The following is a 21,050-nucleotide window of genomic DNA, read 5'->3' as shown; positions in this document are numbered from 1 at the left end:
CAAGTCATGAGCTCAGGTTCCTGGGTTGATCCCAGTGGGCTCTGTGCTCAGTGGGGTGTCTGCTTGAGGATTTCTCTTTCTCTCCCCCTCCCCTTTCCTTCTCCCTCAAATAAATAAATTAATCTTTTTTAAAAAGGAACTTCTAGGGATGCCTGGGTGGCTCAGCGGTTGAGTGTCTACCTTTGGCTCAGGGCATGATCCTAGGGTCCTGGGATCAAGTTCTGTATCCCACCCCCTGCATGGAGCCTGCTTCTCCCTCTGCCTGTCTCTGCCTCTCTGTGTGTGTGTATGTCTTTCATGAATAAATAAAATCTTTTTATTTATTTTTATTTTTTTAAAGATTTATTTATTTATTTATGATAGACACACACACACACACACACACACACACACACACACACACACAGAGAGAGGCAGAGACACAGGCAAAGAGAGAAGCAGGCTCCATGCCAGGAGCCCGACACGGGACTCGATACCAGGACTCCAGGATCGCGCCCTGGGCCAAAGGCAGGGGCCAAACCGCTGAGTCACCCAGGAATCCCCATAAAATCTTTTTAAAAAGGAATTTATAAATGGAAGAGGTCAGGAACTTCTAGGGTGTTAGCAGTGTTCTTTTTCTTGATCTAGCTACTAGATATACGGGTGTATTCAATTTTTGAGAATTCGGTAAGCAATACACTTAGGATTTGCATACTTCTCTATATGTAAGAATACATCAGTCTAAAAGTTTTTAAAACTACATCATGTGCCCCATTACCAGATCAAAGGGAAAACTCATGATCACCTCAATAGACACTGAAAAAAATCATTTAATAATATTTGCCATCAGTTCATATTTTTTAAATTATTACCTAGGAGCCAAAGAGAATTTAATCTGCTAAAGAACATCTACAAATATCTGCACTCACATATTTATTGCAGCATTACTCACAATAGTCAAGATATGGAAAGAACCTAAGTGTCTGTCAGTGGATAAATGGATAAAGAAGCTGTGATATATATATACAATGAAGTATTATTCAGCCATGGGAAAGAAGGAAATCCTGCCATTTGTGACAACATAGATGGACTTTGAGGGCATTGTGCTAAGTGAAATCAGTCAGAGAAAGATAAATACTGTATATCATTTATACGTAGGATCTAAAAAAGCAAAAGTCAAAAACAGTAGAATGCTGGTTACTAGGGACTGTGGAGAAAGGAACGGGGAGATGTTGGCCAAAGGATACACACTTCCAAGTACAGTAATCTCTCTCTCTCTCTCTCTCACACACACACACACACACACATACACGCACACACATACACCCACCATCCACGGTTTTGCTTACTGACGATTCAGCTACCCACAGTCCAGAAGATAATCCTCTTTCTGACATATCCTCAGAAGGTCAATAATAACCTAACAATACATCACAATGTCTACACCATTCACCTCACCTCATCTCATCATGTCGGCATTTTATCATCCCAAAATATGATAATGATGATGATAACATGTGGGCATTTTATCATCCCAAAATATGATGATGATAACATCATCACAAAAAGGGCAAGCGCAGTATAATAAGATATTTTTAGAGGGAGAGACCACATACACATAACTTTTATTATAGTATGTTGTTATAATTGTTCTATTTTATTGTTAGTTATTGTTAATCTTTTACGGTGCCTAATTTATAAATTTTGTTTTAGGTGTGTATGCTTAAGAAAAAACATAATATATATATAGAGCTCAATACTATTGTGGTTTCAGGCATCCATTAAGGGGTCTTGGAACATATCCTCCATGGATGAGAGGGGACTACTGTAGAAGATGAATAATTTCTGAGAATATTATGTACAGCACAGTGACTTTAGCCAATAATACTGTATTGTATATTTGAAAGTGCTAAGAGAGTATATCTTAAATGATCACACCACAAACAAGAAATGACAATTCTGGGCTTCCTGGGTGGCTCAGCAGTTTAGCACCGCCTTGAGCCCAGGGCCTGATCCTGGAGACCTGGGAACGAGTCCCACGTCGGGGTCCCTGCAGGGAGCCTGCTTCTCCCTCTGCCTGTCTCTCTGCCCCTCTCTCTGTGTCTCTCATGAATAAATAAATAAAATCTTTAAAAAAAATGACAATTCTATGATACAATGGAGGTGTTAGCTAATGCTGTGGTAATAGTCATTTTACAATACATATGTGTATCAAATCATCACATTGGGGATGTCTGGGTGGCTCAGCAATCAACATACTTTTAAAAATTTATTACATTTCTATAAATTAGAAACAAATAGAAAATGTACTTTTAAAAAGACATCATTTATAATAAACACTATAGATTATTTTGGAATAAATTAATAAAAGATGTGCAAGACCCCAATGCAAAAACTAAAAAACTTTACTGAAAAATATTAGAGAAGACTTAACAGAGAGGCATCACATGTTCATGGATAGAAAGGCTCAACTTCATCAATACATTAAACTCTCTCCTAAATCAGCTATTGTTCAATGAAATTCAAATGAAAATCCCAACAGGGTTTTTTTTTTAAAGGTTTTATTTATTTATTCATAGACACACACACACACACACACACACACACACACACACACAGAGGCAGACACAGGCAGAGGGAGAAGCAGGCTCCATGCGGAGAGCCGGATGTGGGACTTGATCCTAGGTCTCCAGGGTCTCCAGGGTCACACCCCGGGCTGCAGGCGGCGCCAAACCGCTGCGCCACCGGGGCTGCCCCCAACAGGGTTTTTATGGAACCTACAGCTGAACCTAACTAAACTTACATGGAAGTGCAAAAGCTCAAGAACAGCCAAGATTCTCCTGAAGATGAGCAAGGGGGGAAAGGAACGACTTGCCTTCTCAGGTATAAAGATTTAGTATAACGCTATAAAAATTGGGGTGCCCGGGTGACTCAGTAGGTTAAGAATCTGCATTCAGCTCAGATCATGATCCTAGGGGCCTGGGATTGAGCCCCATACCGGGTTCCTTGTTCAGCAGGGAGTCTGCTTCTCCTTCTCCCTCTGCCCCTCCCCCTGCTTGTGTTTTCTCTTTCAAATAAATAAATAAATAAATAAATAAATAAATAAATAAATAAAATCTTTTTAAAAAATAAGAATTAGGGATCCCTGGGTGGCGCAGCGGTTTAGCGCCTGCCTTTGGCCCAGGGCGCGATCCTGGAGACCCGGGATCGAATCCCACGTGGGGCTCCCAGGGCATGGAGCCTGCTTCTCCCTCTGCCTATGTCTCTGCCTCTCTCTCTCTGTGTGACTATCATAAATAAATAAAAAGAAAAAAAGAAAATTAAAAAAATAAATAAATAAAAATAAAAAATATATAAAAAATAAAAATTAGGGGGTCCTTGGGTGGCTCAGTGGTTTAACACCTGCCTTTGGCCTGGGGCGTGATCCTAAAGTCCTGGGATCAAGTCCCACATCGGGTTCCCTGCATGGAGCCTGCTTCTGCCTCTGCCTGTGTCTCTGCCTCTCATGAATAAATAAAATCTTTTTAAAAAATAAATAAAAATTAAAGTTATAAAAGTTAAGACGACGTCATGTTGGCACAGGAGTAGATAAATTGATTGACAGAGAAAATAAGGAGCCCAGAAACAGACTCATGCAAGTGTGGAACTTTGATATACAACCAAGATGCCATTGCAGAGAAATGGGGAAAGATGGAATTATATAATAAAGGAGATGGGGCAATTAGCTATCCATATTTTATTTTATTATTAAATATTTTATTTATTTATTCATGAGAGACACAGAGAAAGGCAGAGACACAGGCAGAGGGAGAAGCAGGCTCTATGCAGGGAGCCCAACACCGGACTCAATCCCCAAACTCTAGGTTCACACCCTGAGCCAACTGCTGAGCCACCCAGGCATCCCAGCTATCCATATTTTAAAGATGAAAATAGATTCCTACTTCAAAGAAGCACAAAAGTAAATTCAAAATGAATTAAGAATTTAAATGTGAATGGAATATTGTGTTTTTTCTTTTGTTGTGAGACGTACTTTGGGTTTGTTTAAGATTTTTAATTAATTTTTTAAAGTAATCTCTACACCCAATATGGGATGCAAACTTACAATCCTGAGATCAAGAATCACGTTCCACCATGTATGGAGCCAGGTGTCCCAAGACATACTTTGATTTGCTGTTTGATTTCTTATTTGGCCCATTGCTGGCACAGCAGTGTGTAGTTTAATATTTACATATTCAATATTTAATAATTCCATTGTAGATTTTCCAGCTTTGTTTTACTGTTGATTTATAATTTTGTACCATTGTGGTTGGAAAATATACATGGTATGATTGAATTTTTAAAAAATTTTTTGGTATGATTGAATTTATTTATTTATTTATTTATTTTTGGTATGATTGAATTTAAATGTGAAAAGCAAACAACTTTTTGGAGAAAATACAGCATCTTTAAGCAAGGCACAAGAAAAATCAACCATAAAACTGGAAGATTGAGAAATTTAACATTGAAATTCTGTTCTTGGGGATCCTTGGGTGGCTCAGCGGTTTAGCGCCTGCCGTCAGCCCAGGGCGTGATCCTGGAGTCCTGGGATCGAGTCCCACGTTGGGCTCCCTGCATGGAGCCTGCTACTCCCTCTGCCTGTGTCTCTGCCACTCTCTCTGTGTCTCTCATGAATAAATAAAATCTTTAAAAAAATAAATTTTGTTCTTCAAAAGATATAAGAAATGAAAACAAATCATCCAAGTGACAGAATGTTCGTATTTAATACATAAGCACACATAAGGAACTCCTACATATCAATAAGAAGAAAACAAATGACCTGATAGGAAAAGAGACCCAGGAAACCCATAAATAGGCATTTTACAATAGAAGCACAATAAATAGGCACATGGAAAGAAGCTCAGCCTATTTACTAATCAGGGAGATAAAGTTCAGACCACAATGAGAAGCCATTTTACACCCACCAGACTAGCAAAAATTAAAAAGTCAGAAAAGTTGGAGGGATCTGGATCGACAAGAATTCTTTACTCTCTCACTAGTAATTTTTAATTGCTACAACTTCTTTGGAAAACAATTTGGCGTTCTCCAAAGCTGAACAAACTTTACAGCCTAGCAATACCACTCCTGGGTGTGTGCCCAGGAAAAACTCTTCTTACACATAAGCACTAGGGGACATGTAAAAGAATATTCATAGCAGCAACAGCCGTATCAAAAAACTGGGTGGAGGGGCACCTGGGTGGCTCATTGGTTAAGCCTCTGCCTTCAGCTCAGGACATGAACCTGGGGTTCCTGGATCAAATCCCACATGGGGTCCCTGCAGGGAGCCTGCTTCTCCCTCTGCCTATGTCTCTGCCTCTCTCTGTGTGTCTCTCATGAATTAAAAAAAAAAAAAAAAAAAAAACCTTAATAAAAAAACCTAGGCGGAGGGAGAGAGGAAATCCAAGGATAATTGACAACAATTGTCTTGTGATATGATAACTCAAGAGGAGGTAATACAATAGTAAAAACAGAGGAACAGGGGCACATAGGTGTCTCAGTGGGTTAAGTGTGTGCTTTCAGTTCCAGTCATGATCCCGGGATCCTGGGATCGAGCCCTGCATCTGGCTCTCTGCTCAGCCAGGAGTCTGCTTCTCCCTCTCCCTTTGCCCCTACCTTCTGCTTGAGTACTGACTCTCTCAAATGAATGAATAGAATCTTAAAAAAAAAAAAAAGAACAAAAGTATATCCTGGAATTTGAATGAATATTAAAAATATAGGAGCATCTGGCTGGCTTAATCCATGGAGCTTGCAACTCTTGATCTCAGGGTTGTAAGTTTGAGCCTCACATTGGGTGTAGCGATTACTTAAAAATAAAATCTTTTTTAAAAATTAGAAATATGATGATGAGTTTTTAAAGAGCAAATTTCAGAAATGTATAAACATACCATTTTTGCATAGATCAAAGGAAGCACATTAAACATGTATTGTTTAAATATATTATACATATGCAATCAAAGTACACAAAAATCCAAGGCAAGTAAAATGTAGAGGGGTGGTTACATCATGGGAGGAGGCAAAGAGATGGGATGGGAAGAAATATATAGGTACGATACAAGTTACTCTTCCTATCCTGTTTCTTAGGTAGAATTGAAGTGGGAGAGCTTGGTTCTTGTCTCACACAGCCAAAGAATGAATTCCTCGGGCAAAGGAGAATGAGTAAAGCAACAGAAGTTTATTAAGCAAAGATACAGAGAAAGCTCTCAGAAATGAGAAGGGTCCCGACAAGGTTGCCACTGAGGGCTTTTAATTTGTTTTGTTTTGTTTTTTTTATGATAGTCACACAGAGAGAGAGAGAGAGGCAGAGACACAAGCAGGCTCCATGCACTGGGAGCCCGACATGGGATTCTCCAGGATCGCGCCCTGGGCCAAAGGCAGGCGCCAAACCGCTGCACCACCCAGGGATCCCCCACTGAGGGCTTTTATAGAAAACCTGACTAGGGAATTGGTGGACTTGAGATTTCTTGTGCCATCTTGAGTGAATGACATAGGACTGTTTGGGATCTCAGTGATTACTTGATAGCTGACAAAGGAAGATACTCCCTAACATTTTGGAGTCAAGGGGCCAGATTTACTTCCTTCTGTTTTTGTTGCATCTCAGTGTCCTTGGGATTTATGGGAGCCTGACCTTGGGGCCTCTTGGTGCCCTAGGTTTTATGGGAGCCCAGAGATTTGTGGGAGCCTGACTCTGGGCCTTTCCCTTATCTTTCCCTGCCTAGCCCCTAGCCCCTTTGTCCTTAACTCAGTGATATGTTTGTGGTATTCATTAAATTGTACTCCATAAGGACGCCTGGGTGGCTCAGTGTTTGAGCGTCTGCCTTTGGCTCAGGTTGTGATCCCAGAGTCCTAGGATCGAGTCCCATATTGGGCTCCCTGCGGGGAATCTGCTTCTCTCTCTGCCTCTCTGTGTCTCTCATGAAAAAATAAATACAATCTTTAAAAAAAAAAAAAATTGTAGTAAGAATAGATAAGGGAATGCACAGAAAATGCTTAATCTACCATAAAAGTACCTTAAGTTCCCATCTCCTCAAGTCCCCAATTCTCAGTGGGAAGAATTAAACTGAGATCACATATGGAAATGGTGGACTCTCTTCCCTATTCCCCACCCCCACCCCCACTCAAACCACACCTAACTTGTAGACTTGCATATGCATAGTGGGATTATCTGCTTCCCCCTATGGCCATATAGAGGAATTACATTGCCCTCCTTCTAGGAACTTGGAACCTGAGCTCTGGGTGAAAACCAGCCACCGCCAGCAGCACTCCTTCTTTCCCTTTTATTTGCCAACTTACACATAAAGACAACTATTGGGCAGAGGAGAGCAGCCCAGGTCTCCAAATTTCTCAATAAAATTCCCTCTGCAGGGATGGAGATCTGCAGGGAAGGCAAGAGGGAATCTACTCTGGGCAGGTAATTTAACCTCTTAGGGTCAGTTTCTTCTTTGCAAAATAGGAATATACCTATCTTACTGAGGTTTTCTGGGGATCAAATGAGATCCTGTATGTAAAACCCTAGCACAAATACCAGCACAGTATCTGACACTCTCAATAAGTGATCCTATTTAAAAACCACCCTGAAAGGTGGCTTAGTTAAGCGTCTGACTTCAGCTCAGGTCATGATCTTGGGATCCTGGGATGGAGCCCGTGCTGGGATCCCCACTCAGCAGGAAGTCTGTCTCTCTCCCTCTGCCCCTCCCCCCAGCTTGTGTACGCACTTGCTCTTTCTAATAAATCCTCTGGTGGTCTCTCAAATAAATAAAATCTTTAAATTTTTTTAAAAAATAAAAACCACCCTGATGAAACGTAGCTCTACTGCATAAAGTCTTTCATTTTAATGGGGAGGAAATTGAGGCCCAGAAAAGGGGAGAGATTTGGCCAGAATCTCTAGAGTCGGTGGCTGAACCTGGCTAGAGCTCAGGTCGCCAAAGGAAGGGAAAGGAGAAAAGAAATATTGGTGGGGGGAGGGGTGTCTGGCTGGCTCAGCTGGAGGAGCATGCCAACTCTTGATCTCAGGGTCGTGAGTTGGGAGTCCCAAATTAAGTGTAGAAGTTACTAAAAAATAATACTAATAATAAACTCCAAAGAATATTTGGGGTCCTCCTGGTTGCTGGGCATGACTGTCCCTTTGCCAGTGACCCTGGTCCCCACCCACCTCCTCCTCACTGCTCCATGCACCTTGCCTGCTGCTGCCCCTCCCCTCCACTTTTCTGGATACATTGGCTCCCTTCCCAACTTCCACACCTCCACCACCCTCATGGATCACAGGACAAAGCAAAAAGGCAACTCTGTGACTTTACTGGGTTACTGGAAAGGGTTTGTCCAGGCTGGCTAGACGGTTAGTCCCTGAAGGCAAGCAGAAAACTGGAGAGGATGCTCCAAGCAGGACTATGGCTGGAGCGCTCTGCACTAGCAACCTGGGCCTTCTCTAAGATGTTGAGGACCTCAGTTACTCTGATGTTTCCAATATGGTGAAAATCTGATAAAAGTTTGTGATGTCCACGAGCACAGCCCAAGAGGAGGAAGGTGGTATTGAGAAGCCCTGTAAGTACAGCAGACAAAGAGGAGAAAGGAACACTTTCCAGATGCAAGCACACTGCCCCTCCTTCCAGACACCCCTTACAAACCAGAACATCAGCTCTCACACCAAAAATTTGGGTTCCAGCCACCTGAGTCCTTCCTCCCTGGAATTCACCCACCTGCCCCTCCCCTCTCCCTCCCCCCACCCGCTTTGGCGCCAGTCCCCTCTCAGATTCCACTAGCCTGGGAAGGCACTAAAGCAAGCTTCTCTTCTCTCACCTGCCTGGAATTTTAAGGTGGAACTGTAACACTTAGAGGCGTCGTAGGGGCAAAAATCAGTGGTGACAAAATTTGGGAGGCAAGACTTAGAGTGTTCACCCACGCAGGTGGGGCAACTGTGGGAAGAAAATGCTGTCGACTTAGGAGTGCCGGCCTTGATTTTCACAAATGGATCCAAGTTGGTGAGGTTATTGCAGAGATATGTGCGGCAGACACGGCTATAGGAGGCAATGGACAATCCAGGTGGCGAAACAAGGTAGGACACTTGCGGGGGGTAAGATGAGGCTGGACTGCAGCCCTTAAAACCCACAACTCCCCTTCTGGTCCCTGAAGAGCAGATAGAGAGCTCTGATCAGATCCCTTGGCCACACCCAAAGGCCACCCTCCCTCCCTGCACCCTGCTCTTCCAGCTCACTCTGCCCCATCCCCAACTGTGCCAGGAGGTCCACTCGCTGCAGCTGCACAGATCCCAGGGTCTCCCCCTTGCTCCTCTCTCCTCTGTGTCCCTTTCTTTTCTTCTCTCCCAGATTGTCGCCCATCCATCTGTGATCTGCCTACTTCCTTTTTTTTTTTTTTTTAAGATTTTATTTGAGAGAGAGAGAGAGAGACATCATAAGTAAGCATTTGGGAGGGGCAGAGGGAGAAGCAGACTTCCCCCTGAGCAGGGAGCCCAATGAAGGACTCAATCCCAAGACCCTGGGGTCGTGACCTGAGCCAAAGGCAGATATTTAACTGACTGAGCCACTCAGGTGCCCTGCCCTCCTCCTTTCTGCCCTCCTATCCAGCCCACACCACATCCAGCCAGGTCCTGCCCCTCTCCTGCCAGTGTCTTGACATTACTCCCAAAGATATAATGGAGTAAATGTTTGGAACTCGAGTCCAGAGTCCTGGGTACTGGGAATGGAGTTGGGGATCAGAAGAACCATCCCCCCCAAAAGTATCAAAGCCACTTCCCTTCACCTGTCTCGATGAACACCAGCGTCTCCTCACAGCCCTCACTCAGCTTACACACCATGCTCCTCATCAGAAGCCATTTCCAGTCATGGAGAGAAACAGCTCTGAAGAGTGAGGACGTTGCTTCATAGCATAAAAGAGCCGCAGCCCCTAAAGAGAGAGTGCCCTTCCAGGCATGGGCCCCTCGCATCGCCTTCTAAGTGCCCCAAATTGCTAGTCAAGAACTCAACCTCCACAGATCCTGTCCCCTGAGGAACCCAGATATCCAGCCCTCCTTCCCCCAGATAGGTGAATCCAGCCCCCCACCCTCTAGAGGTCCCAAAGCATCCAGTCCTGCAGGACATACGGGGAAGAGTAGAGATGGCCCCTAGGAGGCAGAGCAGCTGCGCAGGGCTCAAGTGCTGGGGTCCCATGGTCCTGGGTCTGGGTCTGGGTCCTGAATGCTAGAGGTGAATCTGGAACCAATTTCAATCCAGGTATCAAGCTCAGTTCTTGTCAGTATCTGGATTTTCTGTTCACCTGCCTCTGGGTCTCTGTTTCTAGAGCAGAAAGTTGATTGTCAGTTTTTGTGACATGGGCTCCCTGAGACCTTCAGGGACTCAGGTCTTCCCATATCCATAGTTTGCCCTCCAACCTGCCCCAAACCCACCACATTAGCTTCTCAAGTCCTGACTCTCAACCTGCTTAGGTTTTCCCATTGGACATGGTGCTGAGCAGAGCTGACTTAGTCATTAAAGAATCACTGTTACACAGGCTATGCTCCAGCCAGAGACAGTAAGATCAGAACAACAAAGATGTGTGTGGAGGTTAACGGAAATACTACTAAATAACTCTTGGTTCAGAAAGGATCTTTAAAAGTATTCAGAAGTGAATAATAATGAACATAGTACACCTCTCTCACACACACCCACACAAGTGCATGTACAATCTGGTGAAAACTAATTAAGGTCTATAGTCTAGTTAGGAGTATCGTGCCAATGTCAAGTTCATGCTTGTATACTACAGTTACAGAAGAGATCCCTGTGGGGAAGTGGGAAGAAGTGTTAATGGATTTACAACTTTTGCAACTTCTTATGAGTCAATAACCACTTCAAAACCAAGGTTTTTTTTTTTTTTAAACTACACGTCAAAATATGGGACCCAACTAAAGCAGCAGTTACAAGTAAATTTATACTTTCAATACATTTGTCAGGAAATGGGAACATTAAAAAAAATGGTCATGAATTAACTTCAGAAGTTGTACAAGGCACAACAAAGCATTCCCTACCCCCTCAATAAAGGATAGAAATCAACATAATTTCAGAAATCAGGGAATTAAAATAACAAAATTACAGAAAACTTAACATTCTTTGACAAAATCAATGAGATAATTCTCCAGCAAATCCAATCAAGAGACAAACATGCAAATAAAATACCAAATTAAAATAGGAAGTAACAGACAATAGCAGTTAAAAAAAAAAAAAAAGTATCCCGACGCCTGGGTGGCTCAGTGGTTGAGCATCTGCCTTTGCCTCAGGGCGTGATCCTGGAGTTCCCGGATGGAGTCCCACACCGGGCTCCCTGCATGGAGCCTGCTTCTCCCTCTGCCTATGTCTCTGCCTCTCTCTGTGTGTGTTTCATGAATAAATAAAATCCTGAAAAACAAAAAAGAAGAGTATACACAATGCCTTAAAGCAATGAAAATGGCCAAGGATCTCTGGCAAACTGACAAGAAGGGTAATTCCAGTAGGACAATGGGCCAATCATATGAACAAGCAATTCTCAGAAGAACAAACCAGAAAGACTAAGAAACATGCAAAGAGACACTCAAGCATAAGGATAATCAGAAATGCAGCCTATCAAACTGCCCATATATCAGACTAGCAAAGGATTAGAAAGCTGGAAAAAGGTAAGCGTTGGCACCAATGTGGTGATACAGATACAGGGACCCTTGTATACTGCTGCTCATGAGGTTGCTGAGAGGTGGGAGAAAGGATCCCCTTCTGGACTCTGAGGAACAGTTGTGAGTTCTGAAAGGCCCAAAGGCCCAAAGCAGCATTGCGGGGAGGAGTCTAGCAATACTAAGTCAAATTAGGTTTACAAATACCCATTTCTAGTATATTGTAGGTGCACATAATAGAGATTTCCACCCTCTTCTACAAAAGAACATAGACCAGGATGCAGCATTACTATGGAGAAGGTGAGTCGAAGGCATAATTTCCTGAGACTTAGTGGACACACAACGTGCAGAGGATGCACACCACAGAATACTGTTCAGTAATTAAGAGAAACTGATTAGATGTACACATAACATGTATATGGATGGATCAAAAAAAGCATAGTGCTGATTATCTTAATAGTAAATATCACTTGCAAAAGTTAAAACCACATGCACAGGGCCGCATTGGTGGCTCAGTCGTCTGAGCGTCCAGCTCTTGATTTCGACTCACGTACTGATCTCAGGTCCCTGCCTTGAGCTCCGCCTTTAGGGTATGGAGTCTGGTTAAGACTCTCTCCCTCTCCCTTAGCCCTACCCTCCTGCCCGCTCTCTAAAATAAAAAAATAAGGGGGCAGCTCTGGTGGCGCAGCGGTTAAGCGCCGCCTGCGGCCCTGGGAGTCCCATGTCGGGCTCCCTGCATGGAGCCTGCTTCTCCCTTGGCCTGTGTCTCTGCCTCTCTCTCTCTCTGTCTCTCATGAATAAATAAATAAAATCTTAAAAAATAAAAATAATAAAATCTTTAAATATAATAATAAAACCACACACACAGGGGGGCCGAGCTGGCTCAGTAGGAACAGTGTACAACTCTTGATTTTGAGGTCATGAATTAAAGCCCCACGCTGAGTGTAGAGACTATTTAAATAAATGAATAAACATTTTTTTAAAAACCACACAGACATAAGACACTACGCATCTTGCAAGAACACACATGAACCAAAAGATAGGCATTAGCCACCTGAAGTGAGGGTCTACAGGAGAGTTAGGGAATGAAAGTGGGAAATGAGTATTACTGGAAATAATAAAACGGTGTAGGTGGTACAAAAATTCATAGGTTTTAAATTCAGCCAAGTTCAAAGGCTGAAAGGTTGAGCAAGGTTAGAATCTTTACCCCTCCATTTACCAGCTGTGCAATCTTGTGTGAGTTGTTGAACTCATTCATAAAATGGATTAATAATACATCTCATAAAGTCATTGTTGAAAATTAGTAAGGCCATTAATATAAAGTGCCAGGCAAGTGCTAAGCTCTCCATAAATGTTGGCTCCCCAGTCTCTCTCTGTCTCTCCACTATCTAAAGGATCAAGGTCAACCTCTTTAGTAGGCAGTCAAGACTCCCGCACCCCACATCCCCCATGGCTAGATTGGCCCCAAACAACCTGTCCAATTTTGTCTAGCACTGCTCCCCTGCACAGCAGTCCAGCTAGAGGTCACTTCTGCCACCCTTTACTGTTCGGAACACCTGGCACACAGGCTCCGTAACACAGAAGCCCGTGGCAAACAAAAGGGCTGAGAGTCGCAGAAAAGATGGGACACAGGACAGGGACAGGACAGGCTGACAAGGGATCACACAAAGGGATTGGGCCAATCAGAGAAGATGGCGTGCACCAGCCTGGAATGCAAAACGATAGGACCTCAAAGTCTGAGCACGAGAGGAGGTACAACCAGAAAAGAGTGGGATGAAATTCTCAGGGGAGAAGGATGAGGAAGTGGTCAGAGGGGATGCTACCCCTGCAAAAGAGAAACCATGCAGAGGAGGAGGAGCAAACGGATGGACTGGAACCTTGCCAGGAGTCAGAGGTCCGGCAGCAAGAGTCCAAAAGGAAGGGCAGGAAAATGAGGCCTAGGGCACAAAAACGCAGCTGGAGAGGGGTGTGGGGGAGGAGACGGGGCAGGAGGCACAGAGAAAAAGAGGACAACACAGAGAGGGTGGGAGGGAGAGGCACCGTGAGACTGGAGAAGACAGGTGACAATTACAGAGTGGAGCCCAGATGGGAGGGAAGGAGATGCACACAGGGAGTGGCGCAGCGGTTTGGGCCGAAGGGACAGAAATATTACAGCGGCTTCTCGGAAAGGAAGCAAAGAAAAGGGGGGGGTGGGGGTGGGGCGGGGGGACAGGGCCAGGCTATTCGGAAATTAGGGAATCCTGAACGTAAAGGAAGGGGTCCGGAAATCAGCAGGATGTACAGGCGGACAGCAACTCCGAGAGAACGGGAAAACCAAAGTTAGGAAAATCAGCACCTAAACGGACACGAAGAGAGACGGAAAAGGAGGCGCGCACCCTGAGGTGGGGTAAGCGAAGGAGACGGGGAAAATCACAGGAGGGGGAAAGGGTAAAAGGAGAAGGGTAGATCGGGAGATGGGGCACAAGGAAGAGAAACACGAGCGTCCACGCAGGCAAGAGGAACCGCCAGAGCGAAGTCGCCGCCAGGGACCGAGCGGCAAGACCTGGCTGTGCAGGCTAGCTAGAGGGCGAGACTGCGCGTGCGCACACCGGGCCAGGTCAACGACTGGGGCGGGACGCGGCAGCCGTTTCTAGTGGGCAGGGCCAGTCTTATCCTGGGAGCAGTACTCGACGCCCCATTGGCCACATCTTCCAAGAGGGCAACAACAATCTAGGAAGTCAAGCCACAGGGGGAGGGGTAAGGGGGGGGGACGAGACTCAACTCGACGCGCTATTGGCTGGCCGGACAGTCAGGCGCGAGGAGAGGCGGGCTGGGGGTAAGGGGAGGGCCGTCAGTGTAGGATCTTGAAGCGCATTGGTCGCTTGCCTCTGCGGCGTGAGGCGACGCTCGAAGCTCATTGGTCCGTGTGAGAAGGGGCGGGAAAACTGGCGCGAGCGCAGCCGTTCCTCACGCCACTTCCTCACGGCGTCCTTTCGCGTCCTCTTGACTGAGTCTGGCTTTGCTCGCTCGAGGCTGTGGTAACCGCGGGCCGGGGACGCGAACACGACCCCGCCCCTCCCTGTCCCTTCTCCCGCTCTCAGTGGCGTGGACCCCCTCCCCCGCCCCCCCCTCGCGCTCCTCGCGCCCCTCTCCTCCCCTCCCCCAGGCCGCGGGCCCCTGGGCGCCCTCCCCGTGCCCCGCCCCCGCCGTGGGACCCTGGAGCGAGGCGAGGCGAGGCCGCAGGCCCAGCTGCTGAAAGGGGGTGCACGCGAGTAACAGCCGCGCGAGGCGGCGGTGCGCCGTGGGGAGGTGGGCTGGGCGATGCATGATTCGTTGCTGGGAATGGGCAAAGGCCGCTCCCCCCTCGCCGAAGCGCAGGGCGCGGCGGCCACCGCGGGCGGGGTTTGCCTCGGGGTTTGGAGGGCATGTGGGTGCAAGAGGGGAATCCGTGCCATGAGGGGGCCTGCGGCCGTGGTCGGGGCCTGGCACCTGGAAGGGGCTCAGTAAACGTTTGTTGAGTGAATGAAAATAATTCTTGAGTGGGGCAAGCAATCCGTGAGAATAAAGTAATCGCGGGGCGGGGGTGGGGGGGAGGCAAGAGAGTGTTCTGGTTTAAAAGGGGGGCAAGGGGGATGTTGGTGTGCGGGAGGTACCTGACGCTAAAAATTGACCGGGGAGCAAACACGTAGTTGTAGGAATTGGATAAATGCAGGAGGGAAGGATGGTGGTTGCCGAAGACGGTGGCAGGAAGAAACAAACCATTGGAACAGGGACATTGGGGGAAAGGGAGTGTAGAGTCCCTGGGGAGGGGGGGCATGAGTGCACGGCTAGGAGCATGGGACTTGCTCTGTTCCTGCCCACTCATGTGCCCGGGAAAGCACAGGCCAGGAACAGAGAACAGTGTTTGGTTGAAAGAATACATAAGAAGGGAAGGAGGAGGCAGGTCGTGGGAAGAAGGCGAGCCTTCTGGGAAGGAGGCTCCCAAAGGGAGGCAGTGGGTGAAGGAGAGAGAGAGCCGTGCGGTGGGTAGCAGGGTGAAAGCTGAGTCCACAGATGGGTGCCGTGGAAACCCCTTCAGGTGTGGCCTCCTAAGGGCAGGAGGGCTGGTCAGGAGAATGCCCAGGTGGCCACCCTGACCTTCCACCCCTGCCTCTAGATCCATGGATGCCAACGAAATGCCCACTGCCCAGCACTGTGCCTCTGACTCTACCACAGGGGGTGAGACCAGAGCCCCCCCGGGCATGGAGCTTATCCCCAAGAGAGCTGTCAGCCGCTCTCCAACCTGTGCCCGCTGCCGAAACCACGGAGTCACTGCCCACCTCAAGGGCCACAAGCGCCTGTGCCTCTTTCAGGCTTGCGAGTGTCACAAATGTGTCCTCATCTTGTGAGTATGATCCAGGAAAGAGAGGAGGATGGGCCTCATCTGCACCGTGGCTGACTTTTGACCTGCAACCCCCATTTTAGGGAGCGCCGAAGGGTCATGGCTGCCCAGGTGGCCTTGCGTCGGCAACAGGAGGCACAGCTCAAGAGACATCTGGCTCAGGGCCTGATAAGGAGAAGGACAGCTCCTCCCAAAGCTCCTAGCCATGTTAAGAAGGGAGCCATTCGACCAGGGGTCCCCTGTGAGTGGCCAGGGATGTGGCAGGGTCTGGGGTGGAGAAAGCATAGTAGGAAAAAGAGCCTCAGACCTGCCATTGGAATTGGTGTGTGACCTCGGGCAAAGCATTTCTACTCTCTGGGTCTCTGTCTCTCCAACTTTAAAATGCAATCAGGTGTTGGGAAGATGTAGTGAGATCCATGGGTAGCAAAGGGCCACAGGGAGATAAGAACTCAGTTTGCAGTTGGAGTGGGAGAGTGGTCAGGAGAAAGGGTTCATTGAAGCTCTCCCTGTTCCCTCACAGCTGGAAAGGAGAACATAGCACCCCAGCCTCAAACACTCCATGGGACAGCCCCCCTGGCACTGACACCCCCTGGGAAGGTAAGGAGAACCTCAGTCCTGGGGAAGTGACTCCTGTGTAGCATCTGCCCAGATCCCTTCCTCTCTGTGCCTTCAACACGTGTGTTCTGGGTCTAGCCCTGACTTGCAGTATCATCCTGGGCAAATCACTTCTCTTCTATGAGCAAAAACCAAGAGGGTGGGATTTTATAGCCCTCCCAAGGCTAAAGTTTTGAGGTCCTGCCCCCACCCTAGAATATATTCATTCTTTCCCCAGCCTTGTACCTGACTCTGACTTGTGCTCTCTGCCCTTGCAGGATAACTCCCGGGGGCCTCTGCTACTCAGCGGTCCCCCAGAAGCCTTGCCTTTGTCTTGGACTCCAGCGCCTCCGGGCTCTTGGGCTCCTGGACACTGGCTGCCTCCAGGCCTTCCCATGCCACCTCCAGTGGTGTGCCGCTTGCTGTGCCAAGAACCTGCTATCCCTCTGCATCCCTTTCCTGGTGAGATGAATTCAACATTTGTTCAACTGATTATTTGAATGCCATTGTACCACTGTATCAGAAAAAGAAGAGGATACAGGATAGGAAGGAAGATGGAAGCCATGACCTTTTAACACCCGTACACTTCTGCATTCTCTTACCCTCATTAGGCTTTGACCCTGGCACTTCCCTCCTGCTGCCCACTCATGGGCCCCTCCCAACCTGCCCAGGATCTCACCCAATACTGACGGCTCCTATTTCTGGAGAATCCCAAGGGCCCTCTGCCCTGCCCCGCACGTGAGTAGGGAGGGAAGAATATATGTCTATAATGTGCCTAATCCTGTCCTGGACATCACAGTGGATGATACAGAACACCAGGTCCCAGGTGAACGGGTGAGGAGGAACTCTCCTAGCTCTGCCATTGCCTGACTGGGAACTTTTTTAGTATATGTGCTGCTGAAGCGAGCACAACTGGGAACCTTTGTACAAGTGTCTTTACTTCTTTGAACCTGGTTTTCTATCAGTCATTTGGAGACACAATTACCTTTTTTTGCTTTGTCTTGAGAATTAGTGATAATATATGGAATACACCTAGCAGAGGCCCTGGTCTTGGACAAATAGTGGCTATTAAATCCTCTTAAACAGATAAGATGGAATCAGATTGCCTGCTGAAAGGGTGGGGTAGGGTGTGATGTTGAAAGACTCAGGCCTATTGTAGAGGCCATTAGAGAAAGCTTCTTAAAGGTAGGCCACGGGCAGCCCGGGTGGCTCAGCAGTTTAGCGCCGGCCTTCAGCCCATGGTGTGATCCTGGAGACCCGGGATGGAGTTCCACATCAGGCTCCTTGCATGGAGCCTGCTTCTCTCTCTGCCTGTGTCTCTGCCTCTGTGTGTGTGTGTGTGTGTGTCGCTCATGAATAAATAAATAAAATCTTAAAAAAAAAATGCCAAACTGCTCCTCAAGTTCCATGAGGATTGGGGACCTAGGGGAGAGAAACTAGACTATAATAGGGCAGGAATAGCCATCCCAGCCCCTTTCACTGTTTGATAGGTTTTTAAAAAACTGACACCAGTGACTTCACAGTAGTTCTGGAGGAAATAAGCTGGCAGGATTTTCACTTTATAGTAAACAATGCCACCCAAGACAGAGGGAGGGACTTGCCCCATTCCACGAAGCCTAATGGCCCAGCAGGCCCTGAGATTCCCATGTGTACATGTCTGTCCATGTGTTTCGTCCCACTGGCATCTTCTCTCCTTGCTTCTAGATGTTCGACTCTGATACTCCAGCCCTGTAGCACTCCAGATCCTCTTCTGCTGCAGCCACAGGTCCTGGGAAAAAAGTGGGATCCAGGACCCTGGGAGGAAGTTGACCATGGGGAAGAGAAAATAGGGGATAGTAAAGTACCAGGGGCTGAGAGAATACTTGGAAGGTGGGCAGAAGTGGGGATGCCCAGTCTATTTCTTTCCTTTTGCAGGCCCCTGGAGCCTCTCGTCTGGCCTGGTCCTCTGCCCCCTCAGAACGGCAGCTGCAGCGGGAGGCAGCTGAGGCTCTTGTGGGTCTGAAAGACTCTTCCCAGGCTCCCCGCCTGACCTCTTCTGTTCCCCCCAATCCTGCGTGGATCTCCCTGCTCCACCCCTGTGGCCCACCAGGTAACCCGTTCCCTGAAAGGGACAAGATGGGATAAGGATAGTTGGGAATGGAGGTACCAGAGTAAGTAGGGACTAACCAAGGAGATCGGGATCAGATGGTTGAGCATCTTCAGTGGTGTGCCGCTTGCTATGCCAAGAACCTACTGTTCCAAGCTTCTCAATCTGTCTCCTGGAATTGCAGTTGAGAGTTGTTTGATAAATTAGTATTAGTAATTTTGTGCACAAAAGTAAATACCTGGTGCCCTGATGTCAAGGAAAAGGAGGCCCTGAGAGAGGCAGGAACTTGCCCAAGGGCATATGGCAACACAGTGGCAAAGCCTGATCTCCTCTGACCCTAGCCCAAGGCTACCTAAGGTCTGGAGAGGGGCTGAAGAAGGAACAAGGGTCTGGCCTGGAAGGACATCTGATAATTGCCTTCCAGGAGCTTCTATTCTACTTGGGAAAACAAGATGCCTTCACAAAGCTCAGTGACAAACCTGGAAAGAAGTAGAGGAATTTTGAGGGGGCAGAGAGGGAAGGCCAAGGATTCTTCTGTCCAAAATGGTGGATTGGACATGGTGTGTGGGTGAGGAAACCTACTTGGAAGAACTGCTGGAACAGAAGGAGATGAGACTGGAGGGACTTCTGATCTTAGAGGTCTGGCATTCCAGGCTTAGGAGTCTAGACCAGCAACTGCACATAAAAGGGAGCCAGGGGATGTTTTTGAGCTAAGCAGGAACATATCTAGAGACCCAGAGCTTTAGATAGCCAAGAATGGTGGCTGTTACGGAAGGACTGAAAGAGATAAGACTGGAGGTGGGAAAATCAGTGACGGATAAGTGTTTGCTTTAACCCAGGTGAACAAGGATGAGGCCTGGATTGGATGGGATAAAAAGCGATTTCTGGGAGAGGATATGAATGTGACTTGTCCTACCCCCTTCCTTCCTACCTATAGCTCCTGCTGGAGGAAGAGGATTCCAGCCAGTTAGCCCTTCTCTCCGACCCAGCCCAGCCCCCTCGGTGGCTTTGCATATTGGGCATCTGGGCTCTATCTCCCTCCTAAGCTAGAAGCTCAGAGATGGAGGCCTCACTGGGGCAAGAGGTAACAGCCTTTGGGTACTGCATATTTGGTATTTAACTTCTGGATTTATGCATGGAATTTAATTTAGTACAAGCTTCTGGCTTTTTTTTTTTTTTTTTTTAACCTTTTAGGTGCCTCAGTAGCTTTTGGTTCCTTTTGTAGTGTGGGCATTTCCTAGACTGAAAGTTGATTCTCTTATTCACTTGGGTCCTGGGACATTTTTAAATCCCCAACAAAATGAGAGTTGTGCAGTTTAAGCTAACCAGTGTCTAAATAATTTTTTGCATGAGTTCATGTTCCAGAATATTTATTTGACATGTGATTCTGTATAAGCCTGTGCACTCATGTCTGTCTCCATGCATGTAAAAACAGGAGAGTATTTTCATTTTGTGTCTACATTTGGGTGAGTAACCAAGAAATAAACCTTTGTTGTTGTAAGCCACTGAGATTTGGGGGTTATTTGTTGCCATAGCCTAATCTAGCCTATCCTGACTGACACAAAGGACTTGTTCAATTTATTTTTCTGTACCACAAGTAAATACAAACACAGATTTCTTATAGCCAGATAAGAAAGATTGGTAGAGGAGGATAGTGGGAGATTCACTAATTTGATAATGAAACCTCCACTCTGTGCCAGGCATAGACCATTTCCAACTGTATAGAGGACTACAAATTGAAATGTGAACAGGGCCAAGCACATCCTATAAATGAGTAAAGAAGGCTGGATGGGCCCTAGAAAACTGAGAATGCATGCCCTACCTAAGGGAGCAGCCTCTTTTGGGCCTAGTAGATTATTGCCGTTATTGTCACAACTTCTGATTCTTCCAAGAGAAGCTGGAAAACTGAATTTCTATGTAGAACATCTCAATTTTCAAATGATGACTCAGTTTTCTTCTTTAAATCCTATGTGAGCCAAACAAAACATATCTTCAGGCCAGCTTTGGCCAGTGGAGTGCCAATTTAATGCTAACCTAAAATAACATTGTTCAAATGGGGAAACTGAGGGCAATGAGAATAGGAAGAATCAAGTTAGCCTTTATCAAGGGCTTTTTCTTGAACTATGAACTAAGTTTTGAAGGGCCTATAAAAGGTAAGAGACAATTATTACCATTTATCGAGTACCCCACTATATATGAATCACATATATCCTCGCAGCAACTCTGTAAACCATGCGTGATTACTCCTGTTTTACAAATAGTAAGTTTGAAGAGAAAAACCGACTTGCCCAACTATTTTTTTTAAGATTTATTTTTTTAAAGATAATATTTATTTATTTATGATAATACACAGAGAGGAAAATGAGAGA

The 21,050-nt window shown here is 46.5% G+C and overlaps 2 protein-coding genes across 16 annotated transcripts; one reads left to right on the top strand and one right to left on the bottom strand.

Annotated features, from left to right (window-relative positions):
* Positions 1-8,286: 8,286 nt before the first annotated feature.
* LYPD4 (LY6/PLAUR domain containing 4) lies at positions 8,287-14,337 on the bottom strand. 10 transcript variants are annotated; one of them, XM_077850444.1, is made up of 7 exons: positions 13,115-14,223; positions 12,506-12,592; positions 11,274-11,396; positions 10,109-10,301; positions 9,769-9,912; positions 8,809-9,135; positions 8,287-8,551 (listed from the first exon to the last, which is right to left on the bottom strand). In XM_077850444.1, exons 4-7 carry the CDS (start codon positions 10,173-10,175, stop codon positions 8,349-8,351), a joined length of 741 nt encoding a protein of 246 aa, XP_077706570.1. In that variant the 5' UTR covers positions 10,176-10,301; positions 11,274-11,396; positions 12,506-12,592; positions 13,115-14,223; the 3' UTR covers positions 8,287-8,348. The 10 variants fall into 10 exon arrangements, with proteins under 10 accessions (XP_077706570.1, XP_077706572.1, XP_077706577.1 ...); XM_077850446.1 differs by lacking the exon at positions 11,274-11,396 and having other exon boundaries at positions 14,184-14,303; XM_077850451.1 differs by lacking the exons at positions 11,274-11,396; positions 13,115-14,223 and adding an exon at positions 14,230-14,249.
* Positions 14,338-14,539: 202 nt separating this feature from the next.
* On the top strand, positions 14,540-20,186 carry DMRTC2 (DMRT like family C2). 6 transcript variants are annotated; one of them, XM_077850431.1, is made up of 9 exons: positions 14,540-14,658; positions 15,777-16,004; positions 16,085-16,242; positions 16,522-16,598; positions 16,874-17,057; positions 17,207-17,333; positions 18,300-18,360; positions 18,510-18,684; positions 19,619-20,186. In XM_077850431.1, exons 2-9 carry the CDS (start codon positions 15,781-15,783, stop codon positions 19,729-19,731), a joined length of 1,119 nt encoding a protein of 372 aa, XP_077706557.1. In that variant the 5' UTR covers positions 14,540-14,658; positions 15,777-15,780; the 3' UTR covers positions 19,732-20,186. The 6 variants fall into 6 exon arrangements, with proteins under 6 accessions (XP_077706557.1, XP_077706554.1, XP_077706548.1 ...); XM_077850428.1 differs by lacking the exon at positions 14,540-14,658 and adding an exon at positions 14,778-14,929; XM_077850422.1 differs by lacking the exon at positions 14,540-14,658 and adding an exon at positions 14,931-15,022.
* Positions 20,187-21,050: the final 864 nt, after the last annotated feature.

The sequence above is a fragment of the Canis aureus genome, chromosome 1 (assembly GCF_053574225.1).
Source record: "Canis aureus isolate CA01 chromosome 1, VMU_Caureus_v.1.0, whole genome shotgun sequence".
Lineage (NCBI taxonomy): Eukaryota > Metazoa > Chordata > Mammalia > Carnivora > Canidae > Canis > Canis aureus.
Note: the sequence above shows the minus strand (reverse complement) of the source record. Positions and strands in the feature narration are given on the sequence as shown.

Coding starts and splice junctions, on each gene's coding strand:
- DMRTC2 (XM_077850422.1), top strand. CDS start 14,946: ATGATTCGTTGCTGGGAATGGGCAAAGGCCGCTCCCCCCTCGCCGAAG. Junction 16,243..16,521: donor CATTCGACCAGGGGTCCCCT/GTGAGTGGCCAG, acceptor GTTCCCTCACAG/CTGGAAAGGAGAACATAGCA. Junction 18,685..19,618: donor CCACCCCTGTGGCCCACCAG/GTAACCCGTTCC, acceptor TCCTACCTATAG/CTCCTGCTGGAGGAAGAGGA.
- LYPD4 (XM_077850476.1), bottom strand. CDS start 10,175: ATGGGACCCCAGCACTTGAGCCCTGCGCAGCTGCTCTGCCTCCTAGGG. Junction 9,913..10,108: donor GGCCATCTCTACTCTTCCCC/GTATGTCCTGCA, acceptor CTCTCTCTTTAG/GGGCTGCGGCTCTTTTATGC. Junction 8,552..8,808: donor CACCTTAAAATTCCAGGCAG/GTGAGAGAAGAG, acceptor CTGTACTTACAG/GGCTTCTCAATACCACCTTC.